We start from the raw sequence: 27,250 nt of genomic DNA, 5'->3' as shown, positions 1-27,250 counted from the left end.
CCGTGGTCCAGCCCATCCAGCATCAGGACACGAACTCAGGACAAGGATTCATCTTCTTTGTAAAACGCGCTCGAACAACAACACTTCGCGAATTATTCGCGCGGTCAATTTTTCCTTTTCAAATGTTGTTGCTGTTTCATTATTATTTATTTATTTAATTAATTAATTTATTATTTTTAAAAATTGTGCAAATTTGCCCACGGTGGGCAAATCAACGATGAGGATTTTCCTCGTGTTATTGGCATTTGCCACCCTTGCAACTGCCATCGGACGAAGAAGGGTTGTTGTCAATCGCGGTAGACAACTCGCTTTGCCCACGGCTTTGCCCGAACAACCCGAAGGTGAGTGTGATCGTGTGAATTTTCGTACCCTTTTTTTGGAAATAGTTTCAATGTATTTTTTGGGGGGTTTTTAATTCCCTAACAAAGTGTCAGTAAAAAGTTCGAAACAAGTGAAGTAGGAGAGGAGATTTTTAGTTGATATTTTTCATCTTCCGTGTGTGTTAATTTTTTAATTTTTGAAAAGTGAAAATCTTTTTTCGAGAAAATAATTGTCATAAAAATTGATAATTTTTATGACGAATTGTTATAATTATCTTGAGGCGAGAGAAAATATTTTTGAATTGAGAATTTATCGTTTAGTTCCATCCGTGTTGTACAGTCTAAATTTTAATTATAGTGACAAGTGAGCAACTAAATTCACATAATAACTTTTCGCACTTTTTTTTACTATAAAATACTATAAAACTTTTTTAAAAATTTGCTACAAATTTACTATAAAATTTCATTGCACTTTTTTTTGCTAAAAAATACTATAAAATTTCTTTAAAAATTTGCTACAAATTTACTATAAAATTTCTTTCCACTTTTTTTACTATAAAATACTATGAAATTTCTTACAAAATTTACTATATATTTACTAAAATATGTTCTCAAAAAGTTTACTAAAAAATTTTTTACAAAATTTACTACAATATTTTTTACAATATTTACTACAAATTTACTAGAAAATTTCTTACAAAATTTACTAAAAATTTACTTCAAATATACTGCAAAATTTCTTACAAAATTTACTACAAAATTTCTTATAAAATTTCCTTCAAATTTACTAAAAAATTTCTTACAAAATTTCTTATAAAATTTCCTTCAAATTTACTAAAAAATTTCTTACAAAATTTACTACAAATTTACTGCAAAATTTCTTACAAAATTTACTACAAATTTACAGCAAATTTTATAACAAAATTTACTACAAATATACTGCAAAATTTCTTACAAAATTTACTACAATTTTACAGCAAATTTTACTACAAAATTTACTACAAATTTACTACAAAATACACTAAAAAGTTTACTACAAATTTAACACAAAATTTTAGAATTAAAATCACAATTAGAAAAAAGTAATTTTTTTATTCTTCTTCATCGTTCAAGTTTTTTTTTTAAATTAAAGGAAAAAAAAAAATTTCACTTACATGTAAAATAGTATCTCAATTTTCATTTACTTATTTTAACAGTGAAATTTAACTAATTTATAATTACAGACTACATTTCAATTGACATTTATTTTTGAATCTAATACTGTTTTTTATACTAAAAAATTTCAAGTTCATTGTCTTAAATTTCAATTAATTTTAAATTTCTTTAATAAAATATTTTCAACAATTCAAATAACTCAAATAAATTGAATTTAAATTTAAAAAACCTATTTATTCAGAATTTTAAAGAAAATTATTCAAAACTTAAATAATTTTTTCTAAATAAATAACTAATTATTTTTAATTTCTTTAAAACAATTGAAATTTTCCAAAATTTTATTTTAAAAAACACCTGAACTTGAATTGAATAGAATAATTTTTTTAAATTCCTCAAAAACTTTTTCTCCACACTAAAAACTAACATTTTTGTTGTAATTCTAGAAATTTGGTTTTTAGAAAAATTCTTCGTAAAATTCAATTATTTTCTAAATTTTCAATTAAAATTATTTTAAAAAATTACATTATTTTTACGAAATTTAATGAAATTCTTCAAAAAAAAAAAAAAATGTAATTATTTATAAAAACTCCAATAATATTGTTTAAAAGAAGTGAAAAATTTACTATTTCTTGATATTATTGAATTCTTTCGAAGAATTTAAAAAAAAATGTTTAAAAATAATTTAATTTTCCCTGAAATTCAATTAAAATTGTATTTAAAATAATTGAATTCTTGAATTGAATTTTTTAAAAAAGTTTTTTAAATAATTGAACTCTTGTGAAAAATTCAATTATTTTTAAAAATCATTGAATTTTCTTGGAGAATTTTTACAAGATTTTTAAAAATAATTGAAATTTTCGAAGAAATTAATTAAAATTGTATTAAAAATAATTGAACATCTCCAATGAGTTTTATTATTTCTGAAAATAATTGAATTATTCAGAAGAATCTTATAAAAAAATTTGTAAATATTTGAATTCCTGTGAAATTTATATTATTTATGAAAATAATTAAATGTTTGCGTACAATTTTATTAAAATTGTTTTTAACTAATTGAATTCTTTTGGATAATTTTATTAAAATAGTAGATATTAAAAATCATTGAAATGAGGAAAATTTTTGAAAATAATTGAAATTTTGACAAGAATTTTATTAAAATTTTTGAAAATAATTGAATTTTGAAGAAGAATTTTTTTATTTACAAAAATAATAATTGGGATTTTGTCCAGATTTTTTTTTGTAAATTTTGAACATAATTGAATTTTGTAATAAGAATTTTATTACTTTTGAAAATAATTGAATTTCTGCAATCACTTGCAACTTCTTAAAAATTCAATTTTTTTTTAGTGTTTTTAACTAAAATTCTTCTATAAATCCATTATTTTTAATAATTAATTAAATGCATATTGACAAATGTAACTAATTTTAGAAGATTTTGAATTATTAAAATTTTTCAAAAATCTAAGTTCATTAAAATTTCTAATTAAATTCATTCAACATTGAAATTTTCTAAAATTTTAAATTGAAATCGTTTGAAGTTCATTTATTTATGAAAATTGTAAACGCAACTCTTTTAAAATTGAATTAATTTTGAAATATTTAAGTTAAATTATTCATTTAATAATTTATTTATTTTATGATAGTTGTTCCAGATTGAAGTTAGTTAAAAAGAAATTTTTTTCAGAAGTTCGATTATTTTTAAAATTGCTAATTTTATTTATTTTTTTTTTTTTATTATTCTTTTATTTTTCGTGCGTAAGCGCAAGAATTGTTGCTAATTAAATAAGAATCATCACTTTATTAATATTTATTTTTCTCCACCCATATGTTTGCCCTATTTTGCAATTTTTTACATACATTTTATTTATTTTTTACATTTTTTATTCTCTTCAAAAAAAAGAAGAAAAAGAAAATGCGAAAAGTTTTTTTTTCTAACAGTGAAGACTTCTCATTTTTTTTTTTTTTTTTTGCAAAAAGAAGATAAAGAAAAAAATTTTCCAAAAATATAAAAAAGTTTATAGAACAGTTTCTTTTTCCAACAGTGAAGACTTATGTCATTTTTTTTTTTTTTTGCAAAAAGAAGATAAAGAAAAAAATTTTCCAAAAATATAAAAAAGTTTATAGAACAGTTTCTTTTTCTAACAGTGAAGACTTATCTCATTTTTTTTTCCTTTTGCAAAAAGAAGATAAAGAAAAAATTTTTCCAAAAATGTAAAAAAAGTTTATAGAACAGATAGTAATCGCGTAAAGAAATATTTAGCAACAGTTGTTATCGGATAAATATACCTATGTACAAGTACTTGACAGTCGGAACATTTGATAGTCGTTCTTTTATCTTTCCTGTATTCATCAAAGAGTTACGAACCTTAAAAGGCTGACATGATTTACAGTGCAGACTCACTTCAGTTACAAATAAATCAAGGTCCAAGGTTACACTTCAATGGAAGATGCCTTTATTCCCATACAGAGAGTGAATCTTCACTTTCAGGGAAAGAAATTTTTCGCATTTCATTTTCTTTTCCTTCTTCTCCTTCTTCTTCTTCTTCTTCTTTTGTTGTTGTTTCTGTTTTTTTTATTTATTTTTCTCCTTTTATTTTCTTTTCCCCTTCATACCGCGCATTGCTACCACTGCAGTTTACTATCATGTATACTTATTAGGCTAATCGTGAGGTATCTTGAACTTGCGTTATCGTTTATTTTACATGCATTCGTTAGTAAATTACAAACCGCAGAATGTAGACGTGATTTACGATGCGGTTAGTGCATCTTCATTAAGGCAAAGTGAGCCCAAGAGTTTATACTGTGCATTCTTTCCTTTTCTTTTATATATATATAGGAAAAGAAAAAACTTTTCTTCCTACTTTACTATAACGGAAGAACAATAACTGCGCAAACACGTCGTTTAAATTGTAACTTGGCTAGTTAAATCATAATTTTAATAGTTTACCGAAATAATTAATATATTTCCCATAGATTTTTTTTTCCTTTTACTTCTATATTCACAGTTTTTTTTAAAAATATCAAAATTAAGACAAAAAAACGTATCAAATACGTTGCTTCGCAAAACTTTTGATACTTTTTTTGTTGAGACAAAATAACGTTTCAAAAACGTTGCTTCGCAAAACTTTTTGTCCTTTTTTTTTTGTTGAGACAAAAAAACGTATCAAAAACGATGCTTCGCAAAACTTTTGACACTTTTTTCTCTCGATTTGATATTCAGTAAAACCTGTCGAAATGCAACTCGATTTTAAAAATTTTAATACGGTAAATAAAAATTCCTTAAAAAAATTATTTTTGATTTAATTTTTTAATATTTTAATTTTTTACAATATTCTGTAACTAAGTGAAAATAATTCTTTTTTGACATTTTTGAAATTACAAAAAAAACGAGTACTCAAAAAAACAACTTTTTTATTATCATAAAAATAATTAATAAAAATGATGTTCACAAAAATTTGATTCACTCTAAAAATTAAATACTTATATTTGTTTTATTTCTTTATTTTCTCTATACAAATAAAAAATAAATGTTTAATATAATATTATATTATTATTTATTTATTATTTATATATTATTTATTTACTATTTATTTATTATTTATATAATACAGGTTTCATATTATTTTAAGACTGAAAAAAGTAACAAAAAAGTAGCTATACCGAAAAATTAAATTTGATGACTCAATTTTTTCATAATTACTAAATAAAAATAAATAGGTATTCGAAAATAGAATAATTTTATTTGAACAAATATTTAAATAGGCTTTACTTTTCCACAGAAATTAAAATTTTTTTTAATTATTTCAATGGAAAGCCTTTTTTGAAATTTAACTGTTTCTAAAAATTACAAACAGTAATTCTTCCAAAATTCAATTATTCTTTTGTTGAAATTTCAAAAAAAAAGTTCTTTATTACTTTAATCCTTCTACTTATAAAAATGAAAAATTTAAATATATACAGTTTAGAAATACAGTTTTAGGAAAATAAAAAATTTCAAAGATTTCAATTTAAAATTCTTTTGAATTTTTAATTATTTCTAAAAATTCACACTATAACGCTTCTAATATTCAATTATTATCTAAAATTTTAACTGAAATTCAATTTTAAATCAATTTTTATTAAAAAAAAGTTCTATACGAGAATTCAATTATATTTGAATACAAAAATAAATAATTGAATATTTCGTAAAATTGAATTTTTATAAAGAACTTTATAGAAATTTTTTAAAATAATTGAATTCTATTAAAGACTTTTATTAAAAATATTTTTAAATAATTGAATTTCTGAGAAGAATTTTATTACTTATAAAAACAATTGAATTCTTGCAAAGAACTTTATCAGCATTTTTTAGAATAATTGAATTCCTCACAAGAATTTAAGAAATTTATAAACATAATTGAATTCTTGCGAAGAACTTTATTAATTTTTTAAAAATTGAATTCTATTGAAGAATTTTAATACATTTTTAAAGCATAATTGCATACATCGAGAAATTTATTTCAAATTGTATTAAAAATAATTGAATTTTTGCAAAACGAATTTTAAAAAAATTTGAATAATTGAATTGCAGAGAAGAATTTTATTATTTATAAAAATAATTGAATTCTTGAAATGAACTTTCTTAATTTTTTTTTCTAAATAATTGAATTGAAGAATTTTAATAAAATTTTTAAGAATAAGCAACGAATTTTATAAAAAATAAAAAAAATAATTGAATTCTTACGAAGAATTTTATTAATTTCTTTTACAAAATTGAATTTTATTTATTTATTTATTTTACTAAATTTTATTTAATAAATTTCGAGAAATTCATTTAAAATTGTTTGAGAAAATAATTGAAATCCTGCGATAAGTTTTATTGTTTATAAAAATAATTGAATTATTGCAACGAATTTTATTAAAATTTTCAAAAATAATTGAATTCCTGAGAAGATTTCCATTATTTTTGAAAATATTTCAATTATTGCGAAAATTATATTATTATTTATAAAAATAATTGATTTTTTGCAACGAATTTTATAAAAAAAATTTTTAAATAATTGAATTCTTGCGAAGAACTTTATTAATTTTTTAAAAATAATTCAAGTGCAGAATTTTAATAAAATTTTTAAGAATAATTGCATTTTTCGAAAAATTCTTTAATATTTGATTTTTTGCAACGAATTTTATAAAAAATAAAAAAATTAATTTAATTCTTACGAAGAACTTTATTAATTTTTTTTAAATAATTGAATTGAAGAATTTTAATAAAATTTTTCGAGAAACTCATTTAAAATTGTATTAAAAATAATTCAAATCCTGCTATAAGTTTTATTATTTATAAAAATAATTGATTTTTGCAACGAATTTTATAAATAATTTTTAAAATAATTGAATTTTATTGATTTATTTATTTATTTTATTTAATTTTATTTAATAAATTTCGTGAAATTCGTTTAAAATTGTATTAAAAATAACTGAAATCCTGCGATAAGTTTTATTATTTATAAAAATAATTGAATTCTTGCAACGAATTTTATTAAAATTTTCAAAAATAATTGAATTTCTGAGAAGAATTTTATTATTTTTGAAAATATTTGAATTATTGCGAAAAATATTATTTTAATGTTTAAAAAAAGAATATTGAATTTTTTCGAAGAATGTTAGAGAAAATTGAGTTTTAATTTTTAAATAATTGATTTTATGTAAAAACTATTATTTACGAAAATAATTGAATCTTTTCAAAGAATATAATATTTTTTTTAAAAATAAATTAATTCTTTTAGGAAACTTTTTTTGATTAAAATAGTACATATTAAATTTTAATTTTAAATATTAAAAATTAAATATTAGATACCTTTTAAATATTAAATATTAAATTTTATTCAAGTTTTTTGAATTGTTTCTGAGAATTTGATTTAAATTTTCGAGAATAATTTTTTTATATTCCAAATATTAGCAAATTTTAAAGTAGTGCAAATTATCAAAACAGCAATAAGAAATAATTAAAATAAAAATCAAAATAATTTAATTATTTTTAAAGTGAGAAATTTATATTATCAAAATCTATTTTCGTTGAAAAATTTTCCCAAGGAATATTAATAAATAATAAAGTGAATTTTAATCTTTTGACGCTCATTACTTATGTCACTGAAAAGTTGAGACCTCCCCTTATCGCTCAGCTAGCAAGCATTCCATACAGGATAATAAATTTCACCTGGGAGCTCTGTATACTTCTAATATGACTCTTCGTTAATAAATTAATAGCAATACTGAACATCACTTAATAGTTTATGTATTATATTTTCATAATGACCTATCTCAATAATTAACTCGAATAAAGAATCAAAATCAATTACAGCCTCAGGCAAAAAAAAGAGAGAGAGAAGAAAAAACAAACTAATAATAACAAAAATAATAATAATAATAATAATAATTTTTTCCTCTTCTAAACTTGTTTTGTAAAAAAAAAAAAAAAAATAATAATAATAATAATAATAATAATAATAATAAAAATAATAATAATGATAATAATAATAAAACCTTCATAAGAATGTAAAACTATAAAAAAATACCAATTATCAATTACTCATCCAAAAGAAATTTTTTGTTAAAAATACCGAGTTATATATTCGCCTCTGAAAACAATATATTTTCCCTAATTGGTTATTTAAATTCCATAAAAAAAACGATTATTCCATTTCATTGGCCAATGTGGCTCGGCCAATGGTCCAGTGACTAATTTATTGGTGAATTATTATTTAGCATCGGTATTGAAAGTAAAAAGACAGAAGTAATTTTTTTTTCTCCTATCAAGGCTACTTGAAAATTTTGCAGATGATACTTTTAATCTTATAAGCACTCGAATATAGTTAGAGATATCTGAAGAAGACTACTTATCTTTTATCGTATATGTGGTCTCACTTTTAATGACTTAAGGTCTTAAGGGACGGGATTTATAAAGCAAGGGCAACTTCATTAATAAATGAATGACTTGTAAGTGCTCTTAAATTATACATACACACAAAACTTTTTCAATCTTATTATCAAATTGAAATTATTATCCACTTATTGCAATTTTTTTTATGTTTTATAAATAAAGAGAAGATTTTTCATGAAAATAAAAGAGAATATCAAATATACTTTTTTTTTATAAAAATAGACAAATTTACATTCTTGTTTGCCAACGAGGGGAATAATTAATGATAATACTGTAATTAATTAGTTTTGTAATTAAAAGTCCATTCGGTAATAATTAAGATTAAATAAAAAATTTTTTTATATCAAAAAGGACAATTTCGTTATTAGTCAGACAATTTTTCTTAGTTAAAAATCTTAGTAAAAATCTTAGTAAAATCTTTACAAAAATTCAATTATTTTCAAAACAATTTTAATTGAATTCCTCGAAAGAATTCAATTTTTTAAAAATTTAACACATTTCGAAAAAAAATTCAATTTTTTTCTAAAATTTTAATAAATTCTTCGAAACATTTTTATTATTTTTAAAAATAGTAAAATTCTTCGCAATAATTCAATTATTTTTAAAAATAGTAAAATCCTTTGTAGAAATTCAATTCTTTTCAAAACAATTTTAAAAGAATTCCTCGAAAGAATTCAAATTTTCAAATATTAACATAAAATTCAGTTATTTTCTAAAATTAAAAAAAATTCTTCTGAATAATTCAATTATTTTTATAAATAGTAAAATTCTTCGCAAGAAATCAATTCTTTTCAATATTATTTTAATAAAATTCTTCTTCATAAAATTCAATTGCTTTCAAAATTTTCAATTAAAATTATTAAAAAAACCTCGAAAAACTCCATTAGTTTAAAAAAATTTAAAGAAATTTTTCAAAAGAATTTAATTAGGATTTTTAAAAAATTTAATAAAATTCTTTGCGAGAATTTAATTATTTTGCTAAATAATAAAATTTTTTGAAGGAATTCTATTATTATCCAATTTTTTGATAAAATTCCTTGCAACAAATCGATGATTTTCAATACATTAATTTTAAAATAATAATAAAACTTTTTTTTTATTTAATAAATGTAATAAATTATTATTTTTTTTATTTAATAAAATAATAAATAAGTTTTATTAGAATTGAGTGTAGAATGTAACAAAATATTTTAATGAAAAATATTTTTTTTTTATAAATTATCAAGAAAATTATCAATTCTCCAAATCAAATATTAAAATAACAAAAACTCCAATTTCATTTCGACAAATATTTTATTTGTAATTTTTTTTATTTGGAATGAGACACAAGAATAATTTTTAATCGTAATAATTATTTTTTAAAGCAAAAATTTATGTTCATAAATAATAAAACTCATCGAAGAATTTCAATTATTTTTAATACTATTTTAAATTAATTAATCGAAAAATTCAATTATTTTCACAAATAAAGTTTTACACAAGAATTCAATTATTTAAAATGAAATTTTCATAATATTTATTATATTTCGAAAACATTAATTATTAAAAACAATGTTTATAAAAATTCTTATTAAGAATTCATTGATTTCCAAAAATAACAAAATTTTTCACAGAAATTCAATTATTTTTGAAAATTTTAGTAAAATTTTTAGCATCTATTCAATATTATTTTCATAAATAGTAAAATTCATCGCAGGATTTTAATTTTTTTTAATGCAATTTTACAAGAATTACTCAAAAAATGTAATTATTCTTAAAAATTTAATTTCACTTCCTCGAAAAAATCAATTGTTTAAATAAATATTTTTTTTAAATTCTTTGAAAGAATTCAATTATTTACAAAAATATTAGAATTTTTACAGGAATTCAATTATTTTCAAATATTTTTAAAAAATTGTTTGAAAGATATCAATTATTTTAAGTACAATTTTAATTAAATTATTTTGAAAAAATTCAATTATTCTTTTAGATTTTAATAAAATTCTTCTAAAGAATTGAATTATTTTCATTAAAAAATAATTGAAAATTCTAGAAAATAATAATTGAATTAAAATGATAAAATGATGATTTTTAAAAGTCTTAATTCCTATGGAAAAATAATAATAATTAAATATTTATTTAAAAAAGCAGTTATTGATGTTTTCGAATAATTTAAAAGAAATTCGTAAATAAATGTAACAGAACTTTTTTTTTCCTTATAAAAATTGAGAATTTTTTACAAAAATATTAAGAAACGGGAATATGTAATGTTTCTTTTCCAAAAGAAAAGAATGAGTTTGTGAAGAATATTGTTCTTGAGAAATAAAAATTACGCATAAAATGTGTATATTTCCTATTTCTTAATCATAATTTTTTAACAATTAACAATTTTATTTAATATTTTTATAAATAAAAAAGAGACAAATTTTCATAATTTAGATAAATCAAAAGAAATTTGTTCTAGAAAAAAAGCATATAATAAACAAAGTGTGGACAGACAGAATTAATGAAAGAATGAAATACGAAGATTATTATTTAATAGATAATAATAGATAATTAAAAAAAATGTTTCTGCTATTTAAAATTTAAGTCAAAAAGTAATTAAAAAATGTGAAAAAAGTCTATTAGTCGCATTTTGCTCGAAAAAATCTGGAAAAAGTCGATTGGTCGCATTTTTTTTTTGACAAAAAAGTTGAAAAAAGTCGAAAAATTTGCACAATCCGAGCCCTGAATAAATAATATAAATTTATAAGCAATATAATAGCAATTAATAGTTTATTACTTCATAGTATCTATTTTCTTAAATAGCAACATTTGTAAAAAAAATATTAAGAAGAACGTTTTAATATTCTTTCACTTTTTTTTACTAAAATTATTAGTTCAGTAAATTTATTTTTAGTAAAATAATTATATTTATAGAATTTGATTTATAAAGTAAGGAATTTTGTTTTTGTAGAAAAGCGACACTCAATTTAATGATTTGATCAACCTTATAAAAGCAAAAGATTTTCATATCTTTGAAACTTTATACGTATTTTAATGAAAAGTGATCTTTATTCTCCTATCTGTAAATTAAATTTATCTTCTTGCTCGTTAAATAGTCATTACAATCCTTGCAAATGCTCGTTTTTTGATAAAGGAATTCAATACCTGAACACATTAACGGTGAGGGTAAAAGAAATACTTTTAACTCTAAAGAAACCTCCTTATAGAAATAGCAGTAAAAAGATCTCTAGATATTTTTTCACCATTAATATTAATATTGGCGTCTTCGCTGATATAATAGTTTGCCACGCATAATTAGCATACACACCATACAAATATAACATTCAATTATGCAATAAATTTTAAACTCAAAAAAAAAAAAAAAAAAAATAGAAGAGAAGAGAAGTCATTAATAAAAATTGTAAATGATTCAAGAATTTGCATTCGTGTCATCTTTTTGATACAATCGGAAAAAAATTCTCCTCCTAATGCAAAGTATGTAAATTTTAATTTTTACAAATAACGGATATTAGGTATAGCTGAAACTGTTTCTTAATCATGTGAAGAATCTCAAAGGACTCAACGTTAATTTAACTTGATTGCAGATTTGGATAAATTGTGGGATAACGTTGATATACAGAAAATAAATCCAAGAAAAAATTCATGGCAAGGTTCAACGAACGAAGTTGAAAATTCATCGACTGAAGAACCTGAGGTTCAAGCGAGACAGGGTTATCCAGGATTACCGGGATCACCAGGCGGTGGTTGGCCTGGTGTACCAGGACATCCAGGTTCCGGAGGTCCTGACTCGCCAAATCCCCCGAGGCCAGGGTGGCCAAGTGGTCCTGGATCACCAGGAAGTCCCGGTTCACCTGGAACACCTGGTTCGCCAGGTCAACCAGGAACACCAGGTTCACCAGGATCGCCGGGAGCACCCAGTCAACCTGGTACTCCAGGTCAACCTGGAACGCCAGGATCACCAAGTCAGTAACAATTACCTAACTAAATTAATTGAATTAAAATTAACAATTTATTCAAATAGGAAATATTAGTTGGAATATTTTTTTGAACCGAATTTTTACACTATAGGTCAGCCTGGAACACCAGGAACACCTGGACCTCCGGGAAAACCTATAAAACCTACTCCGGGACCATCACATCCGATAAAACCGGGACATCCACATTGGCCGGGGCATAATCCGAATCATCCACATTTGCCGGGACATAATCCCAATCATCCACATTTGCCGGGACATAATCCGAATCATCCACATTTGCCAGGACATAATCCGAATCATCCACATCCGATACCTCCTCCGCATTTACCGGGACATCCTCATTTACCTGGTCATCCACATTTACCCGGACATCCTCATTTACCGGGACACCCACATTTGCCAGGACATCCACATCATCCTGGTCATCCACATCATCCTGGCTGGCCGTCGGGACCAGGCGCTCCTGGAACGCCAGGACAACCGGGATCACCAGGTAATGATTCGGAAATATGCAAATCGATGTTGAATGTGAGATAAAAATTGGAATGTACGAAAAGGTTTTGGTTTTATTTAAGGAACGCCTGGTGGAAGTTGGCCCGGCACTCCAGGACAACCAGGGTCCCCTGGTTCACCAGGTTCGCCAGGATCGCCAGGTGGTAGTTGGCCCGGAACTCCAGGATCGCCAGGAACACCAGGAACGCCCGGTGGAAGTTGGCCCGGAACTCCAGGACAACCAGGGTCCCCAGGTTCGCCAGGAACGCCAGGATCTCCAGGTGGTAGTTGGCCCGGAACTCCAGGATCGCCAGGAACACCAGGAACGCCCGGTGGAAGTTGGCCGGGAACGCCAGGACAACCAGGAACTCCAGGATCACCAGGTTCGCCAGGATCGCCAGGTGGCAGTTGGCCCGGCACTCCAGGTAGCCCAGGAACTCCAGGAACACCAGGAGGAAGTTGGCCCGGAACGCCAGGTTCTCCAGGAACACCAGGATCCCCAGCAACGCCTGGAACTCCAGGCGGTAGTTGGCCTGGAACTCCAGGTTCGCCAGGAACACCGGGATCGCCAGGTGGAAGTTGGCCCGGCACACCAGGACAACCAGGATCCCCTGGTTCACCAGGAACGCCAGGATCTCCCGGCGGAAGTTGGCCTGGATCCCCAGGTTCGCCGGGAACACCAGGAACCCCCGGTGGTAGCTGGCCCGGAACACCAGGACAACCAGGGTCCCCTGGTTCACCAGGAACACCAGGATCTCCCGGCGGTAGTTGGCCAGGCAGTCCAGGTAGTCCTGGAACTCCAGGAACACCAGGCGGAAGTTGGCCAGGAACGCCAGGTTCACCAGGATCCCCAGGCTCGCCCGGATCACCCGGAACTCCAGGCGGAAGTTGGCCGGGTAGCCCAGGTTCACCAGGAACTCCAGGCACACCAGGCGGAACTTGGCCCGGATCTCCAGGTTCTCCAGGAACACCAGGCTCACCCGGATCACCCGGAACTCCAGGCGGAAGTTGGCCGGGTAGCCCAGGCTCACCAGGAACTCCAGGAACCCCAGGTGGTACATGGCCTGGTAGCCCAGGTTCTCCAGGATCCCCAGGCTCACCAGGAACTCCAGGAACCCCCGGCGGAACTTGGCCAGGTAGCCCAGGCTCACCCGGAACTCCAGGAACCCCAGGTGGTACATGGCCCGGCTCACCAGGTTCTCCAGGGTCCCCAGGTTCGCCAGGAACGCCAGGAACACCCGGCGGAACTTGGCCAGGCTCCCCAGGCTCACCCGGAACTCCAGGAACCCCGGGTGGCACATGGCCCGGCTCACCCGGTTCTCCAGGATCTCCAGGCTCACCAGGAACTCCAGGAACCCCCGGCGGAACTTGGCCAGGTAGCCCAGGTTCACCAGGAACCCCAGGAACTCCCGGTGGAACTTGGCCCGGCTCCCCAGGCTCACCAGGAACACCACCAAAACCCCCAACTCGTCCTAGTCAATGCCCCAAACCACGAGGTCAATTCCCAAGTCCAAAAAGTTGTGCAAATTATTATAATTGTTGGGACGATACAGTTATCGAGGAGAAATGTCCCAATGGATTATTATTCAATGAAATGAGGAGCTACTGCGACTTCGCCGAGAACGTCAAGTGCGGCAATAGACCCGGACCCACATCAAGTAGGTGAACCTGTATATTATTTTATCCATAAAATAATAATTGAGGCTCCGGAATTTTAAAAGGTCACTTTCAGCATTGATTTTAAATGGTAAAAGTGCCCTTTTAAGATCCGGAGTCTCAATTGATCGGTAGCGATTAAAATCTTTTTTTGCGCGCGGTCATGATTTATTGCAAGCACTCGCGAACTCTGGCTAACAGTGTGTAATATGAGAAACACCCGCGGCGCGAACATGATCATTTTAATGCAACAAATGTATATAGTGAGCGTTACGCCAGCATTAAAATGACTATATCCCTTCGCATAATAATTAAAATGCTAATTCACTTGCTCAACGCACACCGATGAAGCTCAAAGGAGAAAATTATACCCGCTTTGATTGATAGGATCGACAAGACAGTTGGCAAGGAGAGAAACATGCAATTTTACCTCTTTAGCGCCGTATACACTGCAAAAACCGGAAATTCAATTACAAAACGGAAATTACACGAAAACAAATTCTCGAACGCAAGTAAATAATCATTCATTCAGAATTAGGTTTTAAAATATTTCTTTTACTTATTTTTTTTAATTATTTGCCGAAGGTTGCAAATTCTGAAAAGAAATAAAAATTTTTTCCCCCTTTATCTATCAGTATTTTTTCTATTTATTAATTCTTTATTTTTTAACTAGCAAATGTTACTAAAATCCAATTATTAACTAATTTTCTAATTAATTATTCTCATTTATTAATTTCAAAAATTTTAATAAAATTCTTAGAAAAAATTTAATACAAAACATTTCAATAGAATTCAATTATTTTTAAAAATTTCTATTTAAATCCATCAAAACAATTCAGTTTTAATTATAAATAATAAAATTTTTTTGCAAAAATTCAATTATTTTTAATACAATTTTAATAATATTTCATGAAAGAATTCAATTTTTAAAAAAAATATTTTATATTTTTCGAAAAAATTCAATTATTTCCTAAAATTTTAAAATTCTTCGAAACAATTCAATTATAATTATAAATGGTAAAATTCAATTGTTTTTAATACAATTTTTATAACATTTTATAAAAGAATTCAATTTTTAAAAAAATTTTAATAATATTTTGCGAAAAAATTCAATTATTTTCTAGAATTTTTAAAATCCTTCGAAACAATTCAATTATATTTAAAAAATAGTAAAATTCTATGCAAAAATTCAATTATTTTCATAAAATAATAAAATTCTTCGTAAGAATTCAATTACTTCATTAATAGTAAAATTTTTTTGCAAAAATTCAATTATTTTTAAACAAAATTTTAATAACATTTCACGAACGAATACAATTATCTTCTAAAATTTTAATAAATCCTTCGAACCAATTCAATTATTTTTTTTAAATAGTAAAATCTTTGCAAATTCAATTACTTTTAAAAAAATTTTACGAAAGAATTCAATTTTTTTCTTAATTCGATATAAAATATTTCAAAAGAATTCAATTATTATTTTCTAAAATTTTTATAAACCCTTCGAAACAATTTAAATTCGATCTTCGAAGGAATTCAATTTTTAAAAAAATTGGAACAATATTTTTCGAAAAAATTCAATTATTTTCTAAAATTTTTTAAATCCTTCAAAACAATTCAATTATATTTTTAAATAGTAAAATTCTTTAAAAAAATTAAATGATATTCAAATCAATTTCACGAATGAATTCAATTTTTTTTTTCTTAATTCGTTATAAAAAATTTCAAAGGAATTCAAATATTTTCTAAAATTTTAATATATTTTTGGAAAAATTTCAATTATTTTTTCTAAAATCTTTGCAAAAATTTAATTATATTCAAGACAATTTCAGGACAGAATTGAATTTTTTTCTTAATTCGATAAAAAATATTTCAAAAGAATTCAATTATTTTCTAACATTGCAATACATTTTTAGAAAAAATTCAATTATATTTGAAAATAGTAAAATTCTTTGCAAAAATTCAATTATTTTTAAAAAAATTTCACGAAAGAATTCAATTTTTTTTCTTAATTCGTTTATAAATTTTTTCAAAAAAATTCAATTATTTTCTAAAATTTTAATAACATTTAATAATTAAATGTTTAATTTCAATTATTAACAAACACGATTATTTTAAAAACATAATAGAAATTGTTCATTAAAATTCAATAATTTTTAAAATTTTCTAAAAATCTCCATATTATTTAAAACAAAATTTAAAGAATATATTCTTCAAAAAGAATTTAATTAGAATTATCAAAAATTTTAACCCAATTCGATTATTTTCATAAATAATAACATTCGTCGTAAGAATTCAATTATTTTTATTCATACTAAATTTTTTTACAAAAATTCAATTATTTTAAAAAAAATTTCACGCAAGAATTGCATTTTTTTCTTAATTCGATATAAAATATTTCAAAAGAATTCAATTATTTTAACAAATTTTTATAAATCGTTCGAATCAATTCAATTTTATTTATAAATGTTAAAATTCTTAGCAAAAATTTAATTATATTCCAGACAATTTCACGAATGAATTCAATTTTTTTTTTCTGAATTTGTTATAAAATATTTCAAAAGAATTTAATTATTTTAGAAAATTTTAATAAATTTTTCGAAAAAATTCAATTATATTTGAAAATAGCAAAAATTCTTTGCAGAAATTCAATTATTTTCAAAAAAATTTCAGGAAAGAATTGAATTTTTTTCTTAATTCGATATAAAATATTTTAAAAGAATTCAATTATTTTCTAACATTTTAATAAATATTTCGAAAAAATTCAATTATATTTGAAAAAAGTAAAATTCCTTGCAAAAATTCAATTATTTTCAAAAAAAATTTCACGACAGAATTCAATTTTGTTCTTAATTGTTCGTTTATAAATTTTTTCAAAAGAATTCAAATATTTTTTAAAATTTTAATAAAATTCATATAATTAAATGTTTATTTTCAATTATTAACCAATACGATTATTTTAAAAACTTTAAAGAAATTGTTCATAACTTTTGTCACCTTATTCACGCGGAAGTATCGTTGGTAGCACGAAAATTAAAAATTAAAATTAGTCCTAGATTTTTTTGTACTTTCTCCTGGGGAAATATAATCGAAAAAAATTCTTTAAGAGTAAATTAAACAAAATCTTAGTTTATTTTTTTTTAATTTTCTTCAAGATAGAAAAAATTTGACGAGAATTTAATTCAAAAATTAGCAATTCAATGCTTTCCCAGCAAAAACTGAAAATATTTGTGAGTTGCCAGAAAAGGCAAAATAAGGAAATAAGCGAAAGAGAACAACGATATGACACGTCGAATTCTAGTCATATTTTAGACCTCGTGTTCAGCTTTTGAATTAACACTGATGACAGAATTTTGAACGTGTAGAAAAAATTATTCGACGAATAAAGAACGTGATTGGAAAAAAGGATCATTGAGATTGGATGGATATCTTATAGAGAGAATTGTGCAGTCGATAAATCTCGGACGCAGCGTCTTGAATTCAAAATTCCACTTCAGGTTTAATAGTTTTGAAATGCCCAGACGAATTGCAAGTAAAATTTTCTTTGACCTTAAACCGAAGGCCTTTCTGCAACTACAATCGAATCTTTTATTTTATTTTTATTTTTATTTTTCAACATTATATGTACGAGATGCAAATTACACTCATATGCTTTTTTATGACTTCAAAATTGATAGCTTTTCCCCTTTTTCTTCGTTGAGCGGAAAGAATTTTTCGCAATAAATAAACAATAAAATTTCTTAAAAAAATTTTCTTCTACAAAAATAGAAGACACTATAAAATTTTTCTTCAAGTGCTTCTTTTTTTAATTTATTTTGTTCTTTAACAATTATTTTGCAAATTAAAAATTTTTTCATCAAACATAATATCTGGAAAATAATTTTTATTTTTGTAAATTTGTAAGTTCTTGGGGCATTTTTTCGAATAGAGAATAAGTGGAAAAATAATCTGATATCCGGTCTTAATTGCGAAACCCTCATTTGAAGAAAATTATCCAGAGTGCATAATTTTATAAATCGATTCACGTCCAATTAAATCTGGGATTTTGCCTCAACTTGTTTTTATTTATTTCATTTATTTATTTATTTTTTTTTTTTTGTATTTTTACAGAACCTCCATTACCCTCGGGAACGAAACGCTGTCCAGAAATGAATGGGCGTTACAGGAGCTCGACCAACTGTTCAGAATTCTACGTTTGCCTCGATGGAAGTCCGATTAAGTTTAACTGTCCATCCGAACTGGTCTACAATGACGTTAGTACTCGTTTTCGTTAATTTTTATTCACATTCAACAGAATTTTATAGATATAATTTATTACATAAATTTATGAAAATAACTTTAATAAAATTATAAATATATAACTTTTATAAATTTATAAATATAACTTATTACATAAATATGTTTAAATATATAAATTTATAAATATTAGCAATATTAAATAATTTTTAATCCAATTTAAATAAAATTACACGAAAGAATCTAATTATTTTCAAAAATTTCCATGAAATTCAATTTCAACAAGAATGTTAAATTCTCTAAAAATAATTCAATTATTCTCAAAAAATATTTTTAAAAAAATTTGATATAAAAATTAAATTACTTTCAATACTATTTTTAAATATATTCGTCAAAAAAATTAAAAGTATTCAATTATTTTCAAAAAATAATAAAATTCTTGTGATGAATATTTCAATTATTTTGAATATACTTAATTTTAATAAAATTCTTCAAAGAAATTCAATTATTTTCGAAACCACTTTAATTGAATTTCTCGAAAAAATTTCATTATTTTTAAATATTTCTATAAAATTCTTCATAACAATTTAATTATTTCTTAAAATTTTAAATTCTTCGAAACATTTCAATTATTTTTATAAAAAGTAAAATTCTTCACAATAATTCAATTATTTTTATAAATAGTAAAATCCTTTGCAGAAATTCAACTTTTTTTAAAACAATTTAAATAAAATTCCTCGTAAGAATTTAAATTTTTAAACATTAACATAAAATTCATTTATTTTCTAAAATTTTAATAAATTCTTCGGAAAAATTCAATTATTTTTATAAATAGTAAAATTCTTCGCAAGAATTCAATTATTTTCAATACAATTTTAATAAAATTCTTCTTTATAAAATTCAATTGCTTTCAAAATTTTCAAATTAAAATTATTAAAGAAACTCCATTAGTTTAAAAGAAATTCAAAGAAATTCTTCAAAAGAATTTAATTAGGATTTTTAAAAATTTTAATAAAATTCTTCGCGAGAATTCAATTATTTTCCTAAATAATAAAATTCTTTGAAGGAATTCTATTATTATCAAATTTTTTGATAAAATTCTTTGCAACAATATAATGATTTTCAATACGTTAATTTTAAAATAATTGAAAATATTTTAAAAGAAAAATTATAAAAAATTTAAGAAACAAAAAAGCAAACAACAACAAACTTCAAACTGCTAACAGATTACCGGAACATGTGCTTTATTATTATTAATTAATAATGAAAGTATAGAAAATTTTATTTAAAAACATTTTTAAAGAATTGAATTTTAAAGAAGTTACAAATAATTGCAGAAATTTAATTATTTTCAAAAGTAATAAAATTCTTTTTACAAAAGTTCAGTTATGTTCAAAATTTAAAGAAAAATTCTTGTCAAAATTACAATTATCTTTATAAATAACAAAATTCTTTTCCAAGATTTTTCTCATTTTAATGATTTTCAATATCTACTATTTTAATAAATTTCCCAAAAACATTCAATTTTTTGAAACAAAAATTTAATAAAATTGTACTCAAAAATTTAATTATTTTCATAAATAAGAAAAATTGCACAGGAATTCAATTATTTACAAATTTTCTATAAATTTCTTCGCAATAATTCAATTAAGTTCATAAATAATAACTTTTTTTTTATGAATTCAATTATTTTTATAAATAATAAATTTGATTTAGGAATTCAATTTTAATCGAATTCATCGAAAAAAGGAATTATTCATAAAAAATTTATTAAAATTTTCCAAAAGAATTCAATTATTTAAAAATTTTTTGGTAAAATTCTTTATAAGAATTAAATTTTAAAACACATTCAAATTAAAATATTTAAAAATTTGAAATTTCTATTAATCTTAACTGGCAGTTTTGAAGAATTATTTTTTTTGAAAAAGTTTAGTTTAATTTTTTTTAAAAATAATTTCAAGTTACATGAAAATTTTTTCAACTATGGAAATTTTTCCAAATTCTCCGAATTTTTCCTATATTTTAATAATGAAATTTTCCTAAAGGTTTAAGAGAATTTTTCCAAACTTATTGGGATTTTTTCTACAATATTTCATGGGAATGTTTCTAAATTCATAGGAGGTTTTCAATAATTTTTTTAGAAAAATTCCTTCATCTATGTTAGTAAATTTTTCTAAATAATTAGTGGAATTTGCTTTTTGCTTCTAAATTTTTTTTGGGGAAATTTCCAAAATTTTTCTTACAGTGTATTTTTAATAAAAAAATTTTCGAATAATCCAAATTTTGTAAAATTGAATTTTAGACAAATGTATTTGCAAATTCTCAAAGAACTTTTTCAAAAATTATTAAAAATAGTTGATTTAGAGAAGAATTTTAGTTAAAAATTCTAGAAAATAATTGCTCCGAGTCTTCGACTCGGAGTGATCGATTTCTTCATGTTTTATAACAATTTTTTTAAAGTTGTTTAATTTCAAAAATGTTTGAATTTGAAATTTTTTAAAATCTTAATTTCTATGGAAAAATATAATAATTAAATACTTATTTAAAAAGATGTTATTGATGTTTTCGAATAATTTAAAAGAAATTCGTAAATAAATGTAACATAACTTTTTTTTATTTTATTATTATTGTATTTATTTTATAATAATAATACTAATAATAATAATAATAATAATAATAATAATAATATAATAATTATTTAATAATAATATAATAATAATTATTATTTATTTATTATTTTATTTATTTTTATTTTATAAATAAAAAAGAGAGAAATTTTCATAATTTAGATCAATCAAAAGAAATTTGTTATAGAAAAATGTATATAATAAACAAAGTGTGGACAGACAGAATTAATGAAAGAATGAAATACGAAGATTATTATTTAGTAGATAATAATAGATAATTTACAAAAAAAAAATATTTTTGCTATTTAAAATTTAAGTCAAAAAGTAATTGAAAAATGTGAAAAAAGTCAATTAGTCGCACAATCCGAGCCCTGAATAGAGTGAGCGTAGAAATTCCTACACATGCTTCAGTTACTGCGTTTTTTTTTAATTTTATTATTTAAGAGTAGTATTTATTTTGAACTTATTTCCTAAAATCTTTCTTCTTTATTTTTTGTCTTCAATTTTGTTCTCTTTGGGAACAAGATTGAAGACAAAAAAATAAAGAAAGAAAATTGAAAGAGAACAAAATTGCTGCCAAAAAAATAAAGGAGAAATAAAGAAAAAAACTAAATTCCCATTTTGATTTCTATTTTAAAGGAATTAATGGTTTGTGACTATCCCTACAAAGTCGATTGCAAGGGAGCAGCCACCCCCAGACCACCACCGCCACCGACTCCGGAAACTACGCCACCAACATTACCACCAGTTGGTCCTCCAAGGCCACCTGTAAATCCGTGGGAGCCGCCAACTGGTCCCAACCTCCCCCCCTATCAACCACCACCCCAAGGAACCAGGATAGAACCTGATTCTTGGCATCAACGACCAGCTTCTGCACAAATAGAACTCGACAACGAAAGTCTGGATCAGGTAGAGTTGGAATTTCAAAAAAAAATAAATAAATAAATAAAAATAAATACCACAAAAACTAAAGAAAATAAAGAGTGAATCTGCTTTGATGAATAGAAGTTTCTCTGATTTCCTATCAGTCTGAAAATTATAATTTATTCCTCTATACTTGATTAATACAGATATATTTTTTACTTTTTAAAAGGGGAGAAGGAAAAAAAAATTTTTGGCATTGATATATTAAGTGCAGGGAGAAACGAAAATTTTGAATAAATTAAAATGAGAATTGAAACAAATAAGAATTCACGAATTCCAAAACGTGATTCACAGACGTGTGTATTTTTAATTCGATAATATTAAATTGATTCAATTTAGTAATAATTAAATTCAAAGTTTTTGGGTCAATTTGAATCAAATTGTTATTAATTTTATTTAATTTGGTATCCATTTGAGCTAAATTAGCAACAATTATGGTATCAATTTAAACTAAATTGGCAACAGTTTGGTATCAATTTTAACTAAATTGGCAACAATTTGGTATCAATTTGAACTAAATTGGTAACAATTTCAACAAAATTGTCAATAAACTGAACTAAATTGGCAATAATTTGGTATCAATTTAATTCTAATTTGGTACACTTTGGTAACAATTAACTCCAAATTTCTGGTAACAATTTGAACTAATTTGGCATGAATTTGAACTAATTTGGTACCAATTTAATCCCAGTTAATATCAAATTGGACAAATTTGGTAGCAATTTGCAACAATTTGTTAACAATTAGCTTCAACTTTTTTTTGTAACAATTCGAGAACTAGCTTCAACTTTTTGGTATCAATTTGAACTAATTTGGCATGAATTTAAACCAATTTGAACCAATTTGCTATCAATTTGATTCAGTTTGGTGTAAATTTCATCTAATTTGATTAAATTTGGTAACAATTAGCTTTAAATTTCTGGTATCAATTTGAACTAATTTGGAATGAATTTGAACCATTTTTACCAATTTGAACCAATTTGCTATCAATTTGATTCAGTTTAGTAAAAATTTAAACTAATTTCATTAAATTTGATAACAATTAGCTTCAAATTTCTGGTATTAATTTGAACTAATTTGGCATGAATTTGAACCAATTTGGTAACAATTTAACTAATTTGATTAGATTTGGTATGAATTACTTCTAATTTGGTAACAATTAGCTTTACATCGTTGATATCAATTCGAACTAATTTAGTATCAATTAGACGAATTTGATACCAATTTAATCCTAGCTATCTAATATTAATTTCAACCAATTTGGTAACAATTTAATCCAAGTTAATATAAATTTCAACTACTTTGATTTTTGGTATGAATTTAATACAATTTGGTAACAATTAGCTTTAAATTTCTGGTAACAATCATCATCATCAAATTTTTGGCATCAACTTGAACTAATTTGGTAGCAATTTGATCCAGTTTGGTTTCAATTTGAACCAAATTCTTATTCATTTTATCCAATTTTTGGTATCTACTTGAGCTAAATTGGTAACATTTGAACTAAATTGGTAACAATTTGGTAATAATTTGAACTAAATTGGTAACAATTTGGTAATAATTGTAACTAAATTGGTAACAATTTGGTATCAATTTAAACTGAATTGGCATCAGTTTGAGATGAATGTGAACTAAATAGCCAACAATTTGGTATCAATTTGAACTAAATTGGTAAAAATTTGATCTTGATTGTTAACAATTTGAACTAAATTGACAATAAACTAAACTAAATTGGCAACAATTTAGTATCTATTTAATCCTAATTTGATCCAACTTGGTAACAATTAGATTCAAATTTCTGGTATCAATCTGTACTAATTTGGCATGAATTTGAACCAATTTGGTAACAATTTAAAACAATTTGTTAACAATTCGTTACAAATTTTTTTCCAGTTTGGTATAAATTTCAACTAATTTGATTAAATTTTGTAGGATAATGAAAAGGCCTAGATACGGTTATTTTATATGATGTTTATTTTATAATCCCGACTAGTTTCGAACCATATGGTTCCTCATCAGGGGATGAACAATTTTACAGAAAATTATCCAAATATTGGACACATCATAAAAAGATTTCAAAAAGGATTAAAATATCTGAAAAAAATAATTAAAATTGTTTTAATTTTAATTAATTATACGGTCAAACAAACAAAAACTACTAATTTGATTAAATATGGTATAAATTTCATCCAATTTGGTAACAATTAGCTTCAAATTTTCGGTATGAATTTGAACCAACATAGTTTTCTGAGGATAACAAAATTGAGACGAAAAACGAATCAAAAGTGTTACCCTCAGGAAAACTCTAAACCTAATCTAGTTTGGTATCAATTTGATCCGATTCGCTAACCTTCATTAGCGCGAAGATTAATTATTACAATTCTACCACTAAATTTTGTAAAACAAAAAAAAATTAATTCGACTATTTTTTCTGTTCAAAGACAAGTCCGGACAGCGCCGACATAGAAGCCCTAACGATATCGAATCCATGGGAACAAGTTCTAAATTCTATTCCATTAGAGTTTACAAAAGTTCCTTGCCAATCTGGTCTTATCCATAGGTTAAATGACTCTTGTACGAGTGTAATCGTTTGTAGAAATGAAAGACCAGAACTTGTTCAATGCGGTATAGGAGAAACCTATGATAGGCCTTCTGATTCCTGTAAACCCTTCACTATTGCTAAATGGTAAGTTTAAACAGCATGAGAAAATTGCAAATATAAAACTGTATTTTTGCAAATACATTTTTGTCTATTTTTTTTATTTCTTTTTTTTTAAATATATCAAAACTAATGGAAATTTTCTTCATTTCTCTGTTGCAGCTAATCGAGGGGATCTTAGATAATATGACGTGTATTACGAGCTTAAATAAAATAAATTTTTATACTTAAGAATATTTACTGTTATTATTTTTCCTAAATCTCATTCGATTTATAATTAGGTACTTGAAGAAAAATCGAACAAACTTTTGTTTAACTACAAAAGTATTTTTATACTTTTCGTTCTCAAGAAAATTTATTTTATTATTTTGTTTCATTAATTTTTACTTTACTTTTTTCATTTTAATTTCTTATTTTTTATTTTACTTTCTTTATTAAGAGTCTTGTCTTATTATTAAAACCACTCGGACGTTAAAGACAATTTTATTTTTTTACGAAACAAAAAAATATTCTAAAATTGAAAATATATTCTATAAAGAAAAATTAGTGTATTGTAATTTATTCTTTTTAACTTATAATTCAATGTATTTGTATTTAATTTATAATACCAATTTAAAAAAATCTGATATCAAAAATAATTGCTATTCTCATAAAATACTAAATTCTGTATTCAAAATATAAAAAAGTATCGAAAATAATTTTAAAATCGAAAGCTAAAAATTTATTCTTGATAATATAAATATAATTAATAAATAAAAATTACAATTAATATAAATTAAAATATATAAATATATTCGTAAACTAATTCGTTAACTATTAAATCCTAAACTAATCCTAAACTTATTATTTATAAAAATAATTGAATTCCTAAAACGAACTTTTTTACTTACGAGAATAATTGAATCTTTTACAAATTTTATTATTTATGAAAAGAATTCAATTATTGCGAAGAAATTTATTGAAAAAATTTGCAAATAATTGAATTTCTATGAAATTTTTATTATTTTATGAAAGAAATGAAATGTTTGGGTAGAATTTTATTAAAATTTTTTTTAAATAATTAAATTCTTTTGGAAAATTTCATTAAAATAGTATAAATTGAAAATCATTGTATTGAAGAAAGTTTTTGAAAATAATTGAAATCATTGCAATTTTTCCAAGAATTGTATTAAAATTTTTGAAAATAATTGAATTTTGGAGAAGAATTTTATTATTTATAGAGATAATTGAATTTTTTTTAATTTTTGAAAATAATTGAATTTCTGCAAAGAATTTTATTAAAATGTTTCAAAAGAATTGAATTTCTGTGAAAAATTTTGTTTTTGAAAATAATTGAATTTTGGCAAAGAATTTTTCTATTTATATGAAGTTATAATTGAAATCTTGACGAGAATTTTGGAAAATTTTTTAAAATAATAATTTTTCTTAAAGAATTCAATTATTTAAAAAAATTTTAATAAAATTCTACGCAAACAATTCATTATTTTCATAAAATAATAAAAATTTTATAGAAATTCAATTAAATAAATTGTTCATTAAATAATAATAACAATTTATTTATTTATTTATTTATTTATAAGTAGTAAATGGGATAAATAATTGAATAAATAAATAAATATAATAAACAAATAAATAATAAAATAAAAATGAAATAAGACAAAACTAAATTTTCATTTATAAAGAGAGTGTTTTTAAATAAATGACAATAAATAAAATTGCAAAAATCAAAATTTACAAGAAAAAATAAACCGGAAAGGTTGATAATGTAGAATTCACGAAAATCGTTGTAGAAAGTTAAGTACACGACCGGTAGAAAGCATCACCATCCAAGCCGATTTTAAATACGTATTCCAGCAGTCAATTAAACATCGACAGTAGGTAAATAAAATAAATATTACAATTTAGTAATTAATTAAAAAAAAATATAAACAGTTAATTCAAATATATTTCTTTATATTTAATTTCGAAAAACTGAATTGAAAACCAATAGTGATTGAATATTAAATTGGTAAATTATTTATTTCATTTATTTTATTTATTTATCAATAGAGATATTTTATTTTAAAAAATATTTTTATATTATAATTTTGAGTGTAAATATACATCATATATCCATTCAAAATCATAATCATAATTTTAAATCATAAAAAAATTAAATTTTAATTTTTAAAGATCTAACCAGAATATTATAATTAAGTATAATTGTAAAAAAATTATAATTGCAATTCATAAAATTGTAAAACCATAATTATAAAGTCGATTTAAAATAGAAAAAAAGTTTATAATTAGAAAATTTTCAAACA

General features: G+C 24.1%; 1 protein-coding gene across 1 annotated transcript; it reads left to right on the top strand.

Moving 5' to 3' along the window:
- Nucleotides 1–25,181, top strand: LOC122507917 (collagen alpha-5(IV) chain-like). The gene is made up of 8 exons (XM_043620925.1): nt 1–341; nt 11,964–12,341; nt 12,448–12,849; nt 12,932–14,506; nt 18,612–18,754; nt 22,004–22,273; nt 24,730–24,974; nt 25,110–25,181. The coding sequence occupies exons 1-8, from the start codon at nt 218–220 to the stop codon at nt 25,111–25,113; spliced, it is 3,141 nt and encodes a 1,046-aa protein (XP_043476860.1). The 5' UTR covers nt 1–217; the 3' UTR covers nt 25,114–25,181.
- The last annotated feature ends 2,069 nt before the right edge of the window (nt 25,182–27,250 follow it).

This window comes from Leptopilina heterotoma, unplaced genomic scaffold, assembly GCF_015476425.1.
Source record: "Leptopilina heterotoma isolate Lh14 unplaced genomic scaffold, ASM1547642v1 Lhet_52, whole genome shotgun sequence".
In the NCBI taxonomy this organism is placed as follows: domain Eukaryota; kingdom Metazoa; phylum Arthropoda; class Insecta; order Hymenoptera; family Figitidae; genus Leptopilina; species Leptopilina heterotoma.
The sequence above is the reverse complement of the archived record's forward strand: the minus strand, read 5'-3'. Positions and strand labels throughout refer to the sequence as shown.